The sequence below is a fragment of the Pteropus medius genome, unplaced genomic scaffold (assembly GCF_902729225.1).
Source record: "Pteropus medius unplaced genomic scaffold, Ma_sr-lr_union100, whole genome shotgun sequence".
Lineage (NCBI taxonomy): Eukaryota > Metazoa > Chordata > Mammalia > Chiroptera > Pteropodidae > Pteropus > Pteropus medius.
In genome coordinates, this window is record NW_024342473.1 from 13,213,798 (window position 1) to 13,234,719 (window position 20,922).

The 20,922-nt window shown below is 38.0% G+C and overlaps 1 protein-coding gene across 2 annotated transcripts; it reads left to right on the forward strand.

The window, feature by feature from the left end:
• The first annotated feature begins 3,810 nt into the window (after positions 1–3,810).
• Positions 3,811–20,893, forward strand: SPG21 (SPG21 abhydrolase domain containing, maspardin). 2 transcript variants are annotated; one of them, XM_039865298.1, is made up of 9 exons: positions 3,811–4,034; positions 7,349–7,435; positions 10,167–10,328; positions 13,040–13,120; positions 13,958–14,103; positions 16,405–16,513; positions 17,197–17,304; positions 19,101–19,241; positions 20,166–20,893. In XM_039865298.1, the coding sequence occupies exons 2-9, from the start codon at positions 7,373–7,375 to the stop codon at positions 20,280–20,282; spliced, it is 927 nt and encodes a 308-aa protein (XP_039721232.1). In that variant the 5' UTR covers positions 3,811–4,034; positions 7,349–7,372; the 3' UTR covers positions 20,283–20,893. The 2 variants fall into 2 exon arrangements, with proteins under 2 accessions (XP_039721232.1, XP_039721233.1); XM_039865299.1 differs by lacking the exon at positions 17,197–17,304.
• The last annotated feature ends 29 nt before the right edge of the window (positions 20,894–20,922 follow it).

Below are 20,922 nucleotides of genomic sequence, written 5' to 3' on the forward strand. Positions count from 1 at the left end.
GGAGCACATTTTAATTGTATACCCATTATATGCAGGCACTGTGCTAGACTATTTCAAAACAATTGTCTCATTTTAGTTACTATTTAATCACTGTCTTTATTACCTCTACGAATTCATAAAGTTTTCTGGAACCATACAGATTTTTTTTTTTTTGCTTTATTTTTTAGTATATTAGTGCAGCTCTTATGTTACAGGATTCTTTATTCCTGCTCTTTTTCAAAAGTAGATTATTGCATTGTTGTTTATGGAAAAAACATTGAGATGCTAGGTTGGCAAATAGTACTTTTACTTAGAGATTTTTATTTTAAAAAGTTAAAAATGGACAAACATTAACATCCAAGAAGCTAAAATATAGTTTCCGTCAAAGAGGCATTTTTGTGTGTATACTTTTTAAAGTTTCATTGGAAGAGAGAGGCAGTGGGGGGCTTCTCAGAGAGAAGCAGCTTCAAGTAAAGGCTATTATAAAGAGTCTATAATATATCTCATAAATATATAAAATCCAAGATATTAGAATTGTAAAGAATTTAGGGATCATTTAGTCCAACCTTGGACTCAATTTATAGAGAAAGAAACCACACCCAGAAAGAGGCAATGTCTTGCCCAAGGATAGAACTCAGGTTTCTTAACCCCCAGATGATAATAAATTTTTAAATATATAATAAATAACTGTATATAAGTTGTTTGATAGGACCTTTAGGTAGCAGGCTATAGAAGAGTCATGTTAGTATCTTCATTGGGCAGTTCTAGAATCCCCACTCCGTGTCTGATCTCTATAATCCAGTGTGGTATGTATTTGACACAGACCCTGGCAATGAGGAAACAACATTCATTTTCAATCTTGGGTCTTAGCATAATTTGATACATAACACTGCAGTCAAGTGTATCATGAGAAGCTTTAAAAGTATGGTATTACAAGAATTTGTTATTAGTATGAAAAACTAAATATTTTGTTCCTCTTTTACTTTTTCACAAATCCATGGTCTTTGCGGGTAAAATAAGGGTAATTCACTCTGGTGGGTCAAAGGAAGGAGGCATTTTAAATAGTGGAAAGAGCATATACAAACACCTAGAGGTTTGAGACCTCACAGAGTGTTCAGGGCCCCTTTGAGAGAGCCAGGCCTGCTCTAGCCTGTCCACCTTGGACTTTCGCTTGAAGACAGTGGCGAGCTATTGAAGGATTTAGAGCAGGGTTTAGGGCTCTAAACCCTGCTCTAAATCCATGTAAAGCATGAATACAGTTACTTTTAATTATTTTTAATCATATAATAACATATGACTACATTCTTATATAAATTCAGATCACTAACTCTAAAGCCAAAATTCTCCTCTACCACTCCTTCCATCCCCAGTTTCTCCTCAGAGGTAACCACTGTTCTGTTTGGTGTGTATACATGCATAAGAGATTTAGCTAGGATTATTTTGTACGTGTGTTTTATTTATTTATTTATTTTTAAGTTTATTAGGGTAACATTGGTTAATACAATTATATAATTATCGGGTGTACATTATAATTTGACATCTATATATTCTATTGTGTGATTACCACTCAGAGTCTAGTTTCCTTCGGCTACCATATATTTGATCCCTTTTACCCACTTCACCCTCCCTTGACTCCCCTATATTTGACCCCCTTTACCCTGTCTACCTCTTCCCTCCTCCCCCATTCCCTACCCTCTGATAAACACTAGTCCATTGTCCATGTCCCCGAGTCTCTGTTTGTCTTGTTCATTTGTTGCTTTTAGGTTTATATCCCACATATAAGTGATATCATGTGATTTTCAACTTTTTCAGTCTGGCTTATTTCGCTTAGCACGATTATCTCAAGATCCATCCAGGTTGTTGCAAATGGCAGTATTTATGTATATGTGTTTTAAAAACAAATATTATTCTGTCAAGAGATTGATTTGAGGGATAGAATTTGGGTTTGGGCAATGCTGAGAGCCAGCTGGCCATCTGTTTACTTTGCTTGGTATTCATAGAGTATTTTGTTAACATTCCAGTTTTTAAGTGAGATTCTCACACAGGGATTGGTGCTGTGGGAACCATTTGATAGACCCCAATCACGACAGCTGCAAACTCTCACGGCCATATCTCCCAGATCTGTCTGTACCGTGGCCTACCCTGAGTCAAAAGTTTGCTCCCTGCAGTTGTGCAATTACAGGACAGCTGGAATTCACAGATATTAAATGTTCCTTGTTTGGATTAGGGAATGGACAATGTGCTTGCCATGTGTTGTAGAACAACTGAGGATCCAAACATGACTATGGGGTCTTTTTCTAAGAGAAAGAAAACATTTTGGGTTTGACTTTTTTACATTTTAATTAAAGTATATATGTAACAAAACATATTGAAGTAGTTTTCCATTATCGATAGTCAAGTTATAAATTATTACCAAACTAACATAAGGACTAATATATTTGGGCATATATATAGCTTACCTCACATTAGGGCTGTTACAAAAGTGAGGTCTAGGGGTATGGGATCTAAGGAATACAGTTTTTAGGAATATATGTGGATAAATTTATTTATTCTCTCATTAATTCATTCAATAGACATTTAGTATCTATTGTTAAGTCACTGGTTGAATCACTTTGTGCCCTTTTGCTCTAAATTAAAGCTCCCAGCCCACTTGGACAGATAACGGTGAGGAGTATCCATAACGGGTTTTACATACAACCAGTGATTGGCCAGTTATTCCACTCATTAAACTATTCCAAAGTTTTAAGGAAAAGCCCAGAGGTTAAAACTCTTCCCTGGGAACATGCTCTGTAACCTATGTGGTGCTTATAATAAAAGACCACTTCCTGTGAGTGACTGTAAATTCGAAAGAGGTGATGGCGGAGTGGGTAGGCGAATGTGTTACTGTGTTCTTGGAAAACTTGTTTGAGATTTGTCCAAGTTCTAGACTGGGACCCAGGGCTCCTGAACAGGGGGGCAGAGGTCATAACTAAGGATGCAATTTACTTGAATTCTCCTCTGATCTTAATCACATCAATAGTTACCTGGGTAAGGGCAAAATCCAAAGGCATTTATACAGGGTACAAGCTTTTCCTAAAACATATTAGGGAGAAGCACTTTCAACAGGACCTTGTGGCAGGGTCACTAAAAACTTAAAACAAGATTTAAATGTTATTCAATTTTATCATACATTCTTTCAGCAAATCTGCACATTTCTTACTGAATCGTGACATCTGCAACATCTTGCTTAAGAATAACGATTATCAATATATAAATATTCTCTATTCCTTTAAAGGAAATTGATGAACGAGCTGGAGCCTCCTTGGAAGCTGTTCCGAGAAAGGCCCCAGAACGTCAGCACAAGTCTGGAAAGGGAAGTGGAGATGTTACAGTGGCGGACTATGGAGGGCGTCTGTGGCTATGCCAAAGGAAAAAAAATCTTGCCAAGAAAAGAGAGTATACAAAGCCCTGCTCACTGAACCCTTGAATCCAAAGGGGTCCCTGCAAAGCTTTACACAGTAGAGAGGGAATTTGCTTCCTCCAAGAGAGCGCGAAGTAAAGGCAGAAGCAGGTCCCAAGGGGCCTGGCACCCCTTCCTCCCACTCCCGTAACCTCTTGCTCAGTGCCCACTTCGGACAGGTGACCCAGAGCTGACCTAGAGGCAACTCTGACCTCCTCCCCGCGCCCGCCAGCACCGCAGATGCAGACGCCAGCTTCCCCACCTGCAAGAAGGGGTGCGAGGACTCTAACCCTAGTCGCCCCCCCCGTCGTCATGGTGACCGCCGTAGCCCCGCAGCCCTGCCCCTTCCTCACGACGTGGCCCCGCCCCCTCCAAACCCGGAAGCGGGAGAGTCGCGCGGAAGGTTCGGGGAGGAGGGAGTGCGGCGGCAGAGTCTCGCACGGCTGCTCGCCCCGCCCCTCGGCGACCGGCCCCTCTGCGCGCCCCCACTGCCTGCTTCTCCTGTGGGTCCTGGGCCCTCCGGCCTACGGCCCCGACTCGGGCTCAGCCGCACTCGTTCTGCAGGAAAGAGCCACCCTGGGGAGGAGGGACAGGGACGTGGGGGCGGCCTCGGCAGGTGAGGGGTGGGCAAGGCCCTGGGAAGCGGGGGTGTGGTGTGTAATGTGTATGGAATTGCAGGTGGGTGTGTATGTAGTGTACGCTGCTGAATGTGTCGGTTTGACTTTGTGAGTGGGCCAGTCCATGTGACCATGCACGTACGTGATCACATGTCCGTGTGTGTGTGTGTGTGTGTGTGTGTGTGTCTGAGCTTGAGTCAGTTCATGGGGGTAATCGATGTGCCTGTGACCCTGCCTTTGTGTGGCTGTCACTAGTGGGACTGGGATAGTATGGGGGTCTGCGTGAGGGTCGTCTGGGTAGGGGTGAGGGTTGCTTGATCAGGACATAGTCCTGTAATCCCATCCTGGGGCTACGCTGCTGCAGCCCAGAAACTGTTTCCCAGTAAACTTTTAAGAACTCTGAGCGGAAGCCAGTTACTTTGGAGATTGTGCCACAGCCTGTTTTTGTCATTGCTGAGTAGGGCTGGGTGTGAGACTTGTGACTAGGGGATGAGAAAGGTAGCTGGACTAGTGTGTCTCACTTTTCCTCTTTTCGTTTTCTTGGAGAGTGATGAGTTCTGCATTTATGCTGCTGCTCCACCTACGATGTTCCAGCTCCTGTTAGCACAAAGATTCAAGGGGTTGAGGAGTAATTTAATAATAGCTGTGTGCAAATTTCCAAAAGCTTTTGTACCAAGACAACACAAAATGAAGTGTCATAAAAGAAATATTTCAAGTAGCAGCTTTTTCTCTCATAAAGTTTAGAAGATAAAGAAAAGAGGATAAATCTTCCCCTAAAGAGATCTAAAAAGAGGATAGCTATGTACTGTTATAGTAAAGTATGGTGACTTGCATTAAAAAGTCAATTGCACTGCCTAGAGACTCTCAGATTTTATATTTTGTGATTGCTGGTATTAATAATAATCACAGATTGTCCATATGTAGATCAACTACAGATTGAGGTAAAGGATCAGAAAACCTCTGACTAGTTAAGCTGGTTATGTGACAAACATTTGTAAAGTGATTTCATTGACTGTAAACTGGCAGCTTCTGTGGAAACTCAGAGGGATAAGTACTCATAATTCTTGCACACTCACAACTGGCAGTTTTATTGTCAAACAGCACAAGGGCCAGAGAGGACCTGGTGTCCAATGCACATCCTGAGAAGGGGTTTCTTTAGTCAAGATTAAGGATAATCTCTCTAGCCCTTTCTCTACCAGCATGAACAGGTGCTTTTGTTTTTGTGAAGAATTGAATTGTGAGATCAAACCAGTGTTGAGCTCATGGCCCACATTCTTTCTTATTTTATACCGACCAGTTTGGTCACAATCTCAGTTAACCTTTTTTGCTGTATACAGAATGTTCCTCTTGTGACTTGGAAAAGTATACTCCTTTAGAGGATGAAAGAGCTCAGAGAACAAAATTCCTTTTCATACTGCACACAGCTGTTCTCCCTTTGCAGCAGTGAGCTTTTTTCATTTAGATGTCAGTTGGTCATATGCAACATTTGGTATCTAGCTTACCTTTCATGTACTGCCAAACTAGCACAAGTGTTAAAATCACTTGCCTCTACAAAAATGTAGTCACAGTTGGGTGGAATCTCGCCATCCAGCAAGATTAGTTATAAAATGTTATGATACTGGGGTAATTGTGAATAATATTGAGGACTGGTAAGGAACATCTTTCTATTGCTATGGGAAGAAGTGGATGACAGTGAATGTGTGTGCCTGTGTATGATGTGTATTTGTATAGTAGTTTGGTTTGTACATTGCAGTTGATTCCAAATTATGAATAACTTATTTTATGCATAGTTTGGTAAATCTAGAAGGAAACTTTCTGGCTTTAGCTAATTTAGTTATTGAGTAGATTTTTTTTTTTTTTTTTTGCCAAACATGTTTTTGATATTTCCTCCTGTAAAATATAATTGTTTATAGTAATGCAATACTAGAAAATATCTCCATTAGGAAGTATTTAGATGATATAGGAATATTTCAAGTGTATCCAGGTAGAAAATATTCCAGAAAGTCTGTAATTCAAATGGCTAGTTTTTTTAACATGTTAGTATTTGTTAAGAGAAAATAAGCAAAGGACGATTTTTTTTATTTCAGTATGAATAACAATTATATTTGTGCACACTGATTTTCAGCATAAGACTGGCTAATGGTTTTCTTGGAACTTTAGAGCAACTTATGATATTAACAAATTTTTATAAAAGTACCATGCTAAAAATACAAGCCTTGAGAGAAGAGACCATTATTACAATGGCAAGTTTGTAAATCAAGTTTAACATTGGATATCTACTTTTGCTATCTCCTTGGAGTTCAATTTAGTAACCCCCACCCCTCCAAGGTTAGAGGTAACAGTTTAAGACTGCTCAGTGCTCTGTGTTTCTGAGGAGGGTCAAGATGTGGAGGGCCAAGGAGGAAGAGTTCTATTGGGTTTAGAATCCCCTGCCCCTGCCCAGTCCAGAGAAGTCCCTCTAAAATGACAGTTTAGAGTCAGCCCAGGAGTTAAATCCTAGGGTCTTGAACTCATCCTAGCCCTACTAGGAAATCTAGACTTGCCTTGGGGTAGAGGGCAGAGTAGAATGCAAATATTTGAATCCTTTCCTTCCACACAGATGGGTGGAAGTGCCTCACTTGACAATAAGAATCTACAACAAGGATCTATAATTTCAAGTTCCTGTTATCATATCACACAGATGCCTGAGCAAAGAGGGGCGGCCTTTAAATTGAAGATGTTCAGCTAGTTCAATGCCCATAGTTAACTGGATTAGAAGGGACTCTAGGATTGCTTAGTTCAGTCTCTTGAGGCCATAGTCAACAGATAATGCCAGTTGTGTGCCAAGCACTGTTCTAGGCTTTGGAGAGACAGCGGTGAAACAGTCATAGATGAAAAAAACCAAGCCTAAAGGGGATCAGTGACTATTCCAAGGTTACAGAACTACAAAAGCTAGAAATCACTAATCTCACAATAAAAGACCACACATTTTTTTCTAAAGGCACATATTTTGTTTTGTTGCTAGTTATAGTGCCTTCAAGTCTACCCTGGTATCATAGACCTTTCAGAGGACAGTATGTCACTTTTAAGCAAATAAATATGAACAGCAAGTTTTCCTGTATTTTGCATTAAGAACTACATTCCTGCTCTAGGATTGCAGCATTTCACTAAACTGTTTTCTGTGGTTTAAGTATATTCCAACAAGGTAAAATAGCTGTTTCCTCAGTTTTACCCTTTCAAGTATGTATTGTGGGTATAGCTAAACCAGACTCTACATTTAGTTCTGATGTAAATATGAATTCTTGACATGAAACATCACATGCTTTTATTTCAGGGATAACCTCCATTTCAGCTAATCATGGGAGAGATTAAAGTCTCTCCTGATTATAACTGGTTTAGAAGTACAGTTCCCCTTAAAAAGGTATGTATGGTTTTACTACACTTCTTATTTGCAAAGTCTTGTATTGTTTTTGTGTGTGATTTGGATGTTATGTCTTAGTGCGTTTGAGAGTAAAGGTTGCCAAGTATCATGACTATGGGTTGCAGAGCATAAAGTTCACCCTTTCTCTGTCAAGTACAGTCAACTTTTGAGACTCATTCAAGAGCAAAAGTGAGTAGAACTATACTCATTTTATAATTGCTTTTATATATTCAAGCAAGCAAAAATATGTATATTCTTCTGTATGGTTTAGTGGAAAGCTTACAGTAACGGCAACTATACAATAAATGCAGTCATATTCTATTATAAAGCATTTTTCTGTTCCTTAGATTTACAATGGGTCACATTATAGATCCTCTGTTTTCAATGATACATTCACTCTTTAATAGTCCTCTTCCAGAAACTTTATTCGCCTAGGATGTCCAGAAACCCCAAACGCTTATATTGAAATTTGACTATTGACTCTAGGTCCCAAATTAATTTTAAATGTTTGGAGATCATACCAGACAAAGGCTGTTCAAGTCACAGCTTAAAATTTTTGCTGATCCCCTTGCAAAAGTATGATCTGGAGATCATCTATGTCTCTGTTATTATTTCGTCAGGGTAGACAGCTGTGGAAGTACCATGCAAATTTGAATTAATAACAAAATTATTCTCCATGTAGGAATTTTGAGATACAGTTTTCCAAGTATAGACAGAATACCTGCTACATACTTGGCACTGTTGCAGGAAGGCCCCGGATATCTTATTTAAGCGTACAGCAGTTTAAGAAAGTGGGTAGCGATGTACCCATTTCACAGATGAGAAAGCAGATTCTCAGAGGTTAACGTGGTAAAAGTCACAGAGCCTGGTAGAGTGGGTAGAGTCTGGATTAAAATCAAATTAATCTAAGCAGCCGGAAGTACTGGCTGCTTATCAAAGGGATTCCTCTCCCTCCTTGCTACCTGAGAAGCTACTGCCCATACTAAGGGGAGAATTGGCCCCTGGAGTCCCTCTGCCTTGTTTCATCCCCTCAAGATAACTTGTATGAGCTCATCTTGGTGGACTCACTCAGCAAGCTGATCACCAGACCCAGAAGAGCACAAACTTATCTAAGTATTCTTAGAAGCAGTTATAGGAAGTTCTTTTATTGATGTGATTTTCTCCAGTTGCCAGGTCAGTTGGTCCACAAGTCATAATAAGTTTGCTTTAAATTTCATGATACTAGATTTTAAATTATCAAACAGATATTGTGTCTTCTAAAGGGATTCTGACAAAATTCCCAAAGAACTCTGAGAAAGTTGAAGTGATAACTTTTAAGTATTTATGGCTTATATTTAGAATGTATTATGTCAATTATATCTTAATAAAACTGAGGGGATGGGGATAGAAAAAATGCTATTTTTGTTACTTTTCTTCTAAAGTGGATTATCGTAATAATTTTCTAGAAAATTTTAGAGTGCTGAACATCTTTTCTCATATGGATTTTATTACTATAAGATTGAGATTTGCTGTGTATACTCTCAAAGGCCTTTGAGAGATTTTTACCACAATCACAGCAAAAAGAAATGTGAAAAGCAAAAATGTGAGTGGCAAAATACAAAGGGCAAAAAACATGAGCATGAAATATTATTGTGACCATCTGTAACCTGGGTCCTATGGGCTTTGCCTTGCCCTGTTTTCTGCTCCCACTGACACTAGTGATCCTGGTTAGGGTGTTGCCACCCAGAGTAACACCATGGGGCCCCACAGCACTGCCAACTAGGAGAGCTCAGAAAATAGAACCTGGAGGCCTTGAACTTTTTAATGTAAAATTAGGATAAATGTTGATTTACATTGGCAAAAGTTCAAGCAGTTAATGTACTTTTCCAAATACCACCAAAAGTCAGTGAAAGAAAAAAAAATGAACTACCACACAGAGAATAATACTAATAGCTAACACTTATTGAAAACTCAGTATCTGCCAAACTCTGTTCTGAGCATTTGACTTGTCTCAGCACATTTAATGTTCAGTGTTTTCTCTGTTGTGTCAAGAACCATTAAATCAGGAGAGTTTCTGATGACCTTTCTTCTTTCTACCCACTTTTCCCCAAAAAGCCAGTTTTTCTTATGCCCACTCTCCACACTGGACCAAATGATTTGAAACATTCTCCTAGGACAGTAACACCTATACCTGCCTCATCCCTCCTCTCTAGCAAGTCTCCCTTTCGGAAGCTTGGTCTAGATCTGGTTCCTGAAGCATCTCCTGAGTGGTACCCTCTCTACCCAGTTCTTCCCTAGAGCCTGGAGTTTTGCCTCCTCCTCCCATTTGCACTTTGACCCTGCTGGGCCAGCACTGGAGAATGACTGCAAATTGCCCTCCTACATGCTTGCATGCGCACACACGGCCAAAGTATAGGGAAGAAATAAGATGCTCTGTACAGAGTTTACTGTTTAATAGTAAACAAAATAGGCTTCATATAATCATGGATGGAGAGGAAAATTAAAAACTGATAGAGAAAGCAGCTCTTTGGAAGAGTGTAAAGCAGTTCTGTGGAATTTTTCCTTAGCATTGAAGAAGGAAAAGGAGACCAAAGCAGTTCATTATACATGCTAGTCTGGTGTGATCCCCAGGTTACCTTTTAACAAACAAGCCAGTGGTATTAAAATTGTCAGCAAAATTATAGTGTCAAGTTAACAGTACAAAAAACAAATCCATAAAATTTTTTATATTTTTCTTATAACTTTCCTTCAGATTATCGTGGATGATGATGACAGTAAGATATGGTCACTCTATGATGCAGGTCCCAGAAATATCAGATGTCCTCTCATATTTCTTCCCCCTGTCAGCGGGACTGCAGATGTATTTTTCCGGCAGATTTTGGCTTTGACTGGATGGGGTTACCGAGTTATAGCTGTAAGTATTATTGATTCAGTATTACATTTCAGGTCCACATTTTGTGGTTTTTGTGCCTCTGTTTCTGATCAGCTGTAGTAATGGCCACTTTTTTTTTTGAGGTAAGATATTGTTTTCCTTTTTTAAAATGTGAAATGAAGCCTTTTGAAGGAAGGTGGTGTGTGACACAGACATGGAGAGATGCAAAGAGGACACGCCTCTGTTAGAAGCCTTCTCTACTCCCAGCTTTTACGTACATTCTCTCCTATAACTCTTCTCACACATCTGATTGGTAAGAAGCATTGTCCTTGCTCATAGATGAGGAAACTGAGGTCCAGGCCATTTTAGAGATCACTGCAGGTCACACAGCCAATAAGGTGGTAGAGGGAGAACCAAGCTCAGCTTCAGAATCCATTTCCTCTCTTCATTTATTATACCATTGCTTCCAAATAGAGCTGAGCATGGAATATCAGATAGCGTAAGGATCTGCTGACATCCAGGTGACTGAAAGCTTGCTTTAATGTAAATCTTTGGCAGTTGAAGTGAGATTCATTAGTTAGCTCATATCCTTAGTATTTGGTTAAGAAATTTTTGGTTTCTAATTGTTATTTTATCACTGAGTTTGGTCTAAATCAAGTTTCCCATTGATCATTCTTGAATCTCCTCTGGGAGAAAGGTGTGGGTAGGGAAGGCACTGTTGCTTGTGACTGATTTTCTGGCACGCCTTGACTGTGTAATGACAATGAAGGTTGGTCTCCTAACTTCTGAGGAAGAAGAGACTTTTGCTTTGGAGCTGGCACTTGTTTCTGGGACCTGAATATAAGCAGATAAATGGTATTTCCTGTGGGACTACTGCCATTATCACACATTTTATTTACTATCTGGAAGAGGGAGCATGTGGACCGTATCTCATCTCTTGGAAGGTAACCAAAAATTCTGCTGAGGTCACCACCAACTGGGGCCACACAAAACAAATCCAATTCCTCTTCCTCCTGACAGCCCTTTTCTTTCTTGAGAAAACTGATTATCAGCACTGCCTGCTGCCTTCTCCCGGGTCATCTCTGGCTAAATTTCTTCAGATTTTTGGACTATTTCTCATATGACATGTTTGAGTCTCTGTGACACAGTCCTCACTTGTGTTTTCCATAATCGCTCATTGTGGACAGCATTCCATGAGAACAGGGTAGTAACTACCCTCATCCCAGCCCTCTGCAGCCTAAGATGTGATAGTGCCTCTCCTGGTAGCCACTGTTGATCAGCAGCCCCCAGGTGTCTGGCCCACTTTAGAGTGCTGTTGAAAACTGACTGTTTATCATTCCAAACTGGCTGGTCACAATAGCCTTACCTTCTGGCTGGATATTTCTTCTTGCCCTTAAGGTTCTCGATGTGGGCTTTCCCTATTTCATTAGCTAGATAATGAATCAAGAAAAGGCCAAACAGTGTCTTTAAAATTACTTTGTCCTTAAGATTTGATCAGAATGCCTAACTTCATGAGGTTTTAAAACTTACTAGATATTAGTGTTAAGCAGTTAAAATATACAGATCCTTTTTTCACTTAAATTTTTAAATGAAATCTACAATTCACATACTTTTGTAAGAAATAAGACAGAGAGATATCTCTTTTATACTTGGCCCATTTCTCCCAATGGTAACATTTTGTAAAACTATATTATGATATCACAACCAGGATATTGATATTGATGTAATCCATCCATCTTATTCAGATTCAGTTTTACTTGTACTCAGTTGTGTGTGTGTGTGTGTGTGTGTGTGTGTATGTGTGTGTGTGTGTGTGTAGTAAGTTATATACAATTTTATCGCCTGTCCAGGGCACAGATATTTTAAATAAAAGGTTTTATAAAAATAAAATCTCCCTTCTTTTAGGCTATCATCTCACTCAAATTCTCAAATTTTCTGTTAGGTAGAGTCTGTTCTCCATTCTGTCTCAAAGCAGAATCTTATCCACAAATAGAATTTTAATAGTAAAAGTAACACATTACATCAAATCTGAAATTTTCTCATAATTTACATGGCAATATTTATTCTAATGATTAGTGACGAAATGGATCTAAGTGCTTAAATCAACAAGCCTGTTAGGCGGGTTTTACATATCAAAGAGAGGGGAATTCTTAGGTGACTTGATGACTTGTATTTCTTTTTCTTCCTCATCATTCACATTAATAGACAAGCTCCTTAGGGTCAAGCACCATACTTTTTTGGTACTTGACCAAAAGTTCAAGAAATCAGACAGACTGACTAAGTCAATTAAAAGAAAAGGAGCAATTTTATTGAATACGCCCTTAAAGAAATGCTACCAAAAAAAGACGGAACTCTCCTTTGAACAGATTTTATTTCTAGTTCTCTTGATCCATAGTTCAGAATGAAGTTGGATTTAAGGGAAAACAGTATTTCTTTACTTGGATGGATTCTGCTCTGTGCACTCTTGAACTCAGATTTTCTCAGCTATTTGGAAAAGAAATTGATGTGAATTGAAATTGTTATTCACATGATATCACTAGAGTGTGCTTACCTTTTATTCTCCATAAAATAGGTCTGTTAGGTAAAATGTAAATTTTGAAGTGTAGGAGAATGTCAGAGCTTATTTTCACATATTTTGAATAAGGAGCAGAGCTTGAGCAAATGAGAAATGCTATTATGGGAGTCCTAAATTTTTCAGATACACATTTTACCTTTAGAGCTTCTAAAATAAAATTTAAAATTTGTTATTTCAGTTGCAATATCCAGTTTATTGGGACCATCTTGAATTCTGTGATGGATTCAGAAAGCTTTTAGACCATTTACAATTGGATAAAGTGAGTACTCTGAAACTAATTACTGACATGTGATTTTAATGCAACATTTACATTGTAAAGCCTGTTGTTGTCTTTTTTATTTTTTAATAGAGCTCTTTTGAGCTATAATTCACATACCATACAATTTACCTTTTTAAAGTGTATGATAAAGAAACCCCATACTCAGCAGTCGCTCCTTACCCTTCCTCCCCACAGCCCTGGCAACCTACTCTACTTTCTGTCTCTATGCACCTGCCTACTCTGGATATTTTATATAAATGAAATCATACAATATGTGGTCTTGTCTGACTGGCTTCTTTAATTTAGCATAAAGTTTTCAAGGTTCATCTGTGTTGTAGCATTTGTTAGTACTTCATTCCTTTTACTTATCAAATAATATCCCATTGTATAGATATAGTACATTTTGTTTATCCATTCATCAGTTGGTGCAATTTAGGATTGTTCCCAGGATGTTTGGCTATTTTGAATATCACTACTATGAACGTTCATGTACAAGTTTTGATGTGGACATATGTTTTCACTTCTCTTGGGTATGGAGTAGAATCACTAGAATCATAGTTTCCTTAAACATAAACTGCTAAATGGTTTCATTTTCTAATGTAATCTGTGAACAATATTTTGTATAATTTATATGCACAGTTGTATTGTTTTATTGATAAATGTATAAATTCCATTTAAATACAATACTTCCTAAATTTCTAACTTCTGTAGCTGTTTTAGTCTCTTGACTAGTAGTGACTTTCTATTCTGTGGTTGGTGACAAAACAGTTTTTTTTAATATTTATATTCAGGATTGATCATTGTTATAGAATACTCCTTGTGTTTGTTTACAATTAGGTTCATCTTTTTGGGGCTTCTTTGGGAGGCTTTTTGGCCCAGAAATTTGCTGAATATACTCACAAATCTCCCAGGGTCCATTCCCTCATCCTCTGTAATTCCTTCAGTGACACCTCTATCTTTAATCAAACGTGGACTGCAAACAGGTAGGAACATAAACATTTGGCCCAAATTCTTACTATTTTTGTTCAGTGGAATTTTGGAAATGTTGGCTTCTGGGTTTTTTTGACATACCAGGAAGGAAGGTCATATCTACTTCTGTCTTCTGAAACTGCCCCAGCTTTTAAAATTAGAAATAATCACCTGTGCCAAAGAAAATAATCTGATGAACTCTGAATTCAACTATTCCTGTTACTCTAAATTATTGTTTAGATTTGTTTAATATACATTCATATGCTCTTATAGTTTCTTTTCTGTGCATGTGCATTCTTGTATTCTGCTTGTTCCATTTATAATTTTGTGTAAACAGTTCTGCATATCGACTGACAGTTTAGCTTCTCCCAATTTTTCATCGTTTTCTACTGTAAATCTTTGTACAAATTACTTCTTTTCCTTCTCTTTCTGGATTATTTCTTTGAGATTTGTTTCCCAAAATGGATTAGAGCATTTAGCCTGTCAGCAAATGTTCTGCACATCATGACACTTAATGTTAGCATGCTTTTCAGAAAGATGGAAATGGTGGAATGCTTTGTGGGGTAACCAGTGGGGTGCTTGCTTCCAAAGAGCTGTCCTTTCATTGTTTTTTTCATTTTAATTAGCCTGATAGGTATCTAATGGTACTTAAAGCTGACTTAAATGTGTATTTCTTTCATTGCTAGCAAGCCTAGGCTCTACTCTAAAAAAATGTCCATTGACTAAACATACCTGTCTGATTAGGTTGGTTTTCACATGACATTATAAGTAAATGTTGTTTTCATGATTTTCACATCTACTTAAGATTGTAGTCTATTGTTTTTTAAAATTTTCCTGATGTTATCTTAGTAGTTCTCTCAGCATTCATGCAGCAATTTCTTGTATACGTTAGCTACAAAGTCTTCATGTCCAGATAATGCCTAAAACTCATTTTTTTTATGATTTTTAGTGTTTTAACCCATTTCCTGTTTGCCGTGGGCTAACTCACAATTATAGTTCTGACCTTGCCCCCAAAGTTTGCCATGAAATATCTCACTTTTATTATTTTTGCATCGCTCTAGTGTATTGATAGTCTTTGGAAACAAATGACATCATTCTATTTATAGCATTCTGTTTTTAGTAGTGATATTTCCATTTATAAAATATAGTAATTCTCGATCACTGAAAATGTCAAATCCTAGAAAACGTAGCATTCCTACGTGCGATGTTAACATCGTTCACGAAAAGTTATTAGCCAAAGATTCATTTGATGAATCCAATTTATGTATACATTTCTGTTATATTAGGATTAAAGACAAGTTCTGTTTAGAAATAACTCTAAGAACAGTTTTTATATTTTATTTTCACATTGCAAACCAGTCAGATTTGCTTCAGCCTCAAAGAGCATGTTTATGTAAAATTAAAGTAATGCTGACAGTGAGCTGCACTTTTTTTTCTAAACGGGTAATGGGTCAGTTGTCAGAAGCTAAGACTGCCCTGCTTTGTGCTCATGCATATCAGCTACTTTTTATCAAATATCCTAGTGCTTACTAGGGGTAAGCATAGCCAGCAGGGTCTACCCCTAACAGAGCATACCTAGGCATCAGACCATTAGAAGATAAGAAAGCTGTGGGGGCAGGATAAAGAATTTAGAAAGGTAACTGAAAGATGACTGACTGTCTTTGTGAGGGAAGCTCAACTTCCAACAAGGCTGTTCTACTGAGAATATGTATCAGATGGTGGTCTGTACCTTTTATAAGTCATTTTCAGTATAGGCTTAGAGAAATTTGTGTTTACTCTTTATAATGGTTCTCATCATTTATAATTACTAGAATAAATATAAACCAAAAATCACATAGAAATTTATAAAGATTGAATTGCTTTGAATTAGTCCAGTTGAATCTAATAGCAGACTTTGGGAAGTACAGTTCCTCTTTTCATTTTACTATTTTGAAATATCAATCAGTCTACTTTGAAATATCAATCCAAAAGTGATATAAACCTGAAGGCTCACATCTTTAAGTTTTCAGTTTTCTAAAGGAAATAGTAGGCCAATTAGGGAAAAAAAAATCTTGGAATCATCCGAATGCCTTGGTAAAGGGCTTTTGAAGTATCACTTATAATTATTTCAAATCCTCAAAAGTTTAATCATATTAAACCGTAACTTTTGGGGAGCTTCAGAAAGTGTACATAAAAACAAGATGCTGTGCTCTTTGAAAGAAGGGACTAGGTCTTTTTATATCCAGATCCCAAGTACCTGACTAATAGAATGCTTCGGGGTAGAATGAATATTTGCCATTTATGTCTTGGAAGTTTATCAGGTCTTTGTTTTACAGCTTTTGGCTGATGCCATCATTTATGCTCAAAAAAATAGTTCTTGGAAACTTTTCATCTGGCCCAGTGGACCCTGTGATGGCTGATGCTATTGATTTCATGGTGGACAGGGTAAGGATCATGGCATTAGGGTGGGGACACTCGTACTTGGAATTTTCATATCTGCTTGGTTCCTGAAAACACATCTGTCTCATCAAGTATGTATTGGAGGTGCTTGTTAAGCAGTCCTCCAGATCAACTTTAATACATCCAGACAGATATTATTGCTGGTAACTCATCAGAATCCCTTGAGAGCTTTTGAAAATACAGATTCCAAGGCCTTACACCAGACCATTGAACTGGAATTCCTGAGCATGGGATCTGGGATCACTGTATTTTCCTTCCGTGCCCCCTCTTTTACATCCCCCAAGTGAATCTGATGTAGCAGGTCTGTAGACTTGCATTTAGGAACTACTGGGCTAGATGACTTTTCTGAGTATATGTCTAGCTCTAAGATCTCTTAAAAGTTTATCTGCCATCTCCGAGCTTCAGGAATTGGTTTGCTGCCCACAGGCACCTGATTGAAGCAGCATTCACGTTGAAAGCTATGGAAGGCCAGATTCCTGAAAGAGAAAAATGTCACCACCTGAGAGGCCCAGTTCATAGTTGCTCAAATACATGTGTTTCCTCATCGGTGACCTTTCTGGCCCCACCACACATGATACCACCTTTATGAACACAAATATTATCTATGGATGTAGTAGAAATGTGAAAGACAAATTGATTCAGAAACTTTACCTGTTTTCTTTCTACAGCTAGAAAGTTTGGGTCAGAGTGAACTGGCTTCAAGGCTTACCCTGAATTGTCAAAATTCTTATGTGGAACCTCATAAAATTCGGGACATCCCTGTAACCATTATGGATGTAAGCTTCCCCCCCCACCCCCAGTAAAAATAGATGCTTTATCTTTTTAAATGTATATGTCAAGATCTTCCTCATAATTATTTTATTATTTTTCAATGTTCTTTAACTGCTGCCCTGAATTTTTTTACCCCCTAGCTTTCTTAATCCCAAAATAATATGTTTATTGCTTATCCTATATTTTTCCTGGCAGGAATAGCACTATTGAAATCAGAATAAATTTAAACAAACATGGTTGTTCTCACCCATTTTGGTATATTTTTGCTATTCTCATCAACAGACATTGCACTTGAGTTATTACACATCGAGGCAGCAAAGAGAAGGTGCTTCAGGAGGGCAGAGAGTCAAGAATTCCATAACGTCTAATTAGTACAAAAGCTTGTTTCATGTATTTTTGAGTTGCAGTAAAATATACATAACAGAATTTACCATTTTAACAATTTTTAAGTGTACAATTCAGTGGCATTAAGTACATTTACAGTGTCGTGCAACCATCACCATTATCCATTTCCAGAATCATCCTAAACCGAAACTCTGTACCCATTAAACAATAACTCCCCATTACCCCCACCCCCAGCCTCTGGTAACCATGTTGTAGCATGTATTAGAGTGTCATTTCTTTTTAAGGCTGAATAATATTCCATTGTATGGATATACCACATTTTGTTTATCCATTCATCTGTTGATGGACATTTGAGTTGTTTACACCTTTTGGCTACTGTCAATAATGCTGCAGTTAGCAGTGATATAGAAATATCTGTTTTAATTCTTTTGGGTATTTACCTAGAAGGGAATTGCTGGGTCATATGATAATTCTGTGTTTAACTTTCTGAGCAACCACAATATCATCTTCTATAGCAACCGCACCATTTTACAACCCTACTAGCGATACACAAGGGTTCCAATTATTCCATATCCTCACCAAAACTTGTTATTTTCTATTTTTTGATAATAGCCATCCTAATGGATGTGAAGTGGTATTTCATTATGGTTTTGGCTTATTTTTTTAATCATATAACTACTTTATTTTGCCTCATAAAATAGATTTATTCCTAAATTCAAATATCATGGTATTTTTAAAAATTGATTTTTGTTGGGAAATTATCCATTATGAGCATGTAAACAATAATTTACATTCTGCACTATAATCTCTACCTTATGATATTTACCATGTCACAGAGCAAGATTTTCAGTTAGCAAGTTGGAGATGCATTTTTTTTTTTTTTGCTGCTTTTAAATTACTTTTTGAAAAACTTTTTTTGCATATGTACATAAACATGTTTATATGGGCATTGAAAAATGTCTAGAATCAAACTGCTAGCAGTGGCTCCCCCCAGGAAGGGTTCTGGACTTTTTCTTACACTCTTTAAATATTTGGGGGATTTTTTTTTTTTTTTACCGAGCATGTACTACTTATTAGCTGTTTTTAACTAACAGTAAAATTTAAAAGTTCTTTTGGGTTTCATGATATTTTTTGAAATTAATTGGCATTTTCAAGAATGATTGTTCACTATTAATATTCTGCTAGTTTAGTTACCTATGTTTGAGGGAAAAGGAAATTCATAGTAGAATTTTCCTCCCAAAGAGATAGCAAGAGACGTTTGGCAGTAAAATGTGTAGCTAACATCTTAACGTTGGAGTTAAAGTCACCAGGGATCAGCAGGAGGAGGTGGCCCAGGCTGCACAGGGGTTTAGCAGTATCTCTTCATGAGAAAGAAATGCTTGGGGTGGCGCTTTCTATAATATGAAAAGGACATATTAAATACCAGTAGGTTTCAGCTGTGTCTTTTTGTTCAAAGGTATTTGACCAGAGTGCACTTTCAACTGAAGCTAAAGAAGAAATGTACAAACTGTATCCTAATGCCCGGAGGGCTCACCTTAAAACTGGAGGCAATTTCCCCTACCTGTGCAGAAGTGCAGAGGTGAATCTTTATGTACAGGTAAGTCCCAGCTTGGAACCCAGAACACTTTGAACCCAAAATGTATGGTTTGAAACAAAGCTTTTTGTGTGTGTGGAGTAAAAGAGTAAGAGAACTACAGAATTCTCCGTAGGAATGAGGCATTGACTCAGTAAAGGTGGTTTGCATTAATAATTTATAGGAGAATTCGAGCAGGCATATTAGAGACACTGGGTGACTCTCTGCCCACCATCCATTTTCTAAGAGTAGCAGGCCCGCTTTCACACACTGAAGTAGCCATTTGGTATGATGTAACTTTGCCTCCTGGACACAAGGAATTCAATCAGAGCAGGACATCAGACCTAAATGGTGGGGCCGGGGGGTTGGGGCCAATCTGAGTCCTGTGAAGTGACATCTTGATCTATTTTTAATGCATTAAAAAAGCACACACAAAAAAACTAACAAACACTACCACCTTTTCATCTTCTATCTAAATGAATATTAGAATAGAGTGAGAAATTATTGCTTTGGCAATTTGGCAGGAAGTATCAAGAGCCTTAAAAAAAGTCACCTGCTTTGATCTTGTTATCCACTTGTGGCAATAGATCCTAAGGAAAGGATCCTAAATACAGAAAAACTCGATGCCCAGAGACATTCATCCTGGTGGTAGGAAGAACAGCAAAGGATGGAAAGGACCTGAGTGGCAGAGGGGGTGGATAAACAGCTACTCGTGGAGCAGGATGCCACCATTTAAGATGTTTATGAAGACTTTGTAAGAACTTGGAGAGACTGATTACATATTAAATGAGGGACAAAGATCCCAATTGTGATTTTTTAAAAATATACTTTGACTTTTCTGTTTTCCAATATTTATCAAATTATTCTATATTAACTCTGTAATTTTAGAAGTATAAAACATTTATATACTATGGTGACATTTAAAATAATGATTCTACATTTCTACAGATACATTTGCTGCAATTCCATGGAACCAAATACGCGGCCATTGACCCGTCGATGGTCAGTGCCGAGGAGCTTGAGGTGCAGAAAGGCAACCTCAGCATCAGTCAGGAGGAGCAATAGCTGGGGCTTTGGCTGATAACAACGAGTGACCCAGTGTGTCCTTGTACAGTCAGTGACGTTAGTGCCCGCCAGTCGGCCTCTCTGCTCAGTTTGTCAGGCTCGCCGGTTGTCACTGTGTTTGGAAGTAGGACTGATTGCCGCCTTTGTGACAAGCGGCAGCTCTTCTAAGCCAGTGTAGTTGTTCCCTCTTGGTTTTTCTAGCTTTTGAATTTGAAGAAGTACTTTTGAAGACTCTCATTTTAAGAATTGTGAAAATTTTGCTACCAAAAGTCTTCACTTCTGTATTCTTATGTGAATGTTAATTTCCAAGGTTTGGGATTTTGTCATGTTTTTTTCCTTGTCTTTTTTTCTTTTCTTTTTGTTCTTCCTTTTTTTATTTTTACATTATTTGCTATAAATACTGAACATCCAGATTGTATATCAGAAGGACATTGGTTATTTTTATGCTTTCTTGGTTATAACAGTTACCAGAGTACCAAGGCTATCATACCACCATTTGCTCTCCTGCAAATCAACTACTTCTAATTTCCATTTAAGCAAATTGTTTTGAGTTTTAGCTGTTGTCTTTCTAGCCATTACAGTCATTTGGAATAAAAATTCCATTTCAGTGAGTGGCTTTTGTGGTTATTATAGGTGTCCA

What these genes read in the sequence shown, in the direction of transcription:
- SPG21 (XM_039865298.1), top strand. Translation starts at nt 7,373, where the DNA reads ATGGGAGAGATTAAAGTCTCTCCTGATTATAACTGGTTTAGAAGTACA. An exon ending in TTGATTTCATGGTGGACAGG is followed by an intron (nt 16,514 to 17,196) that starts GTAAGGATCATG and finishes TTCTTTCTACAG; the next exon opens with CTAGAAAGTTTGGGTCAGAG. An exon ending in AGGTGAATCTTTATGTACAG is followed by an intron (nt 19,242 to 20,165) that starts GTAAGTCCCAGC and finishes ACATTTCTACAG; the next exon opens with ATACATTTGCTGCAATTCCA.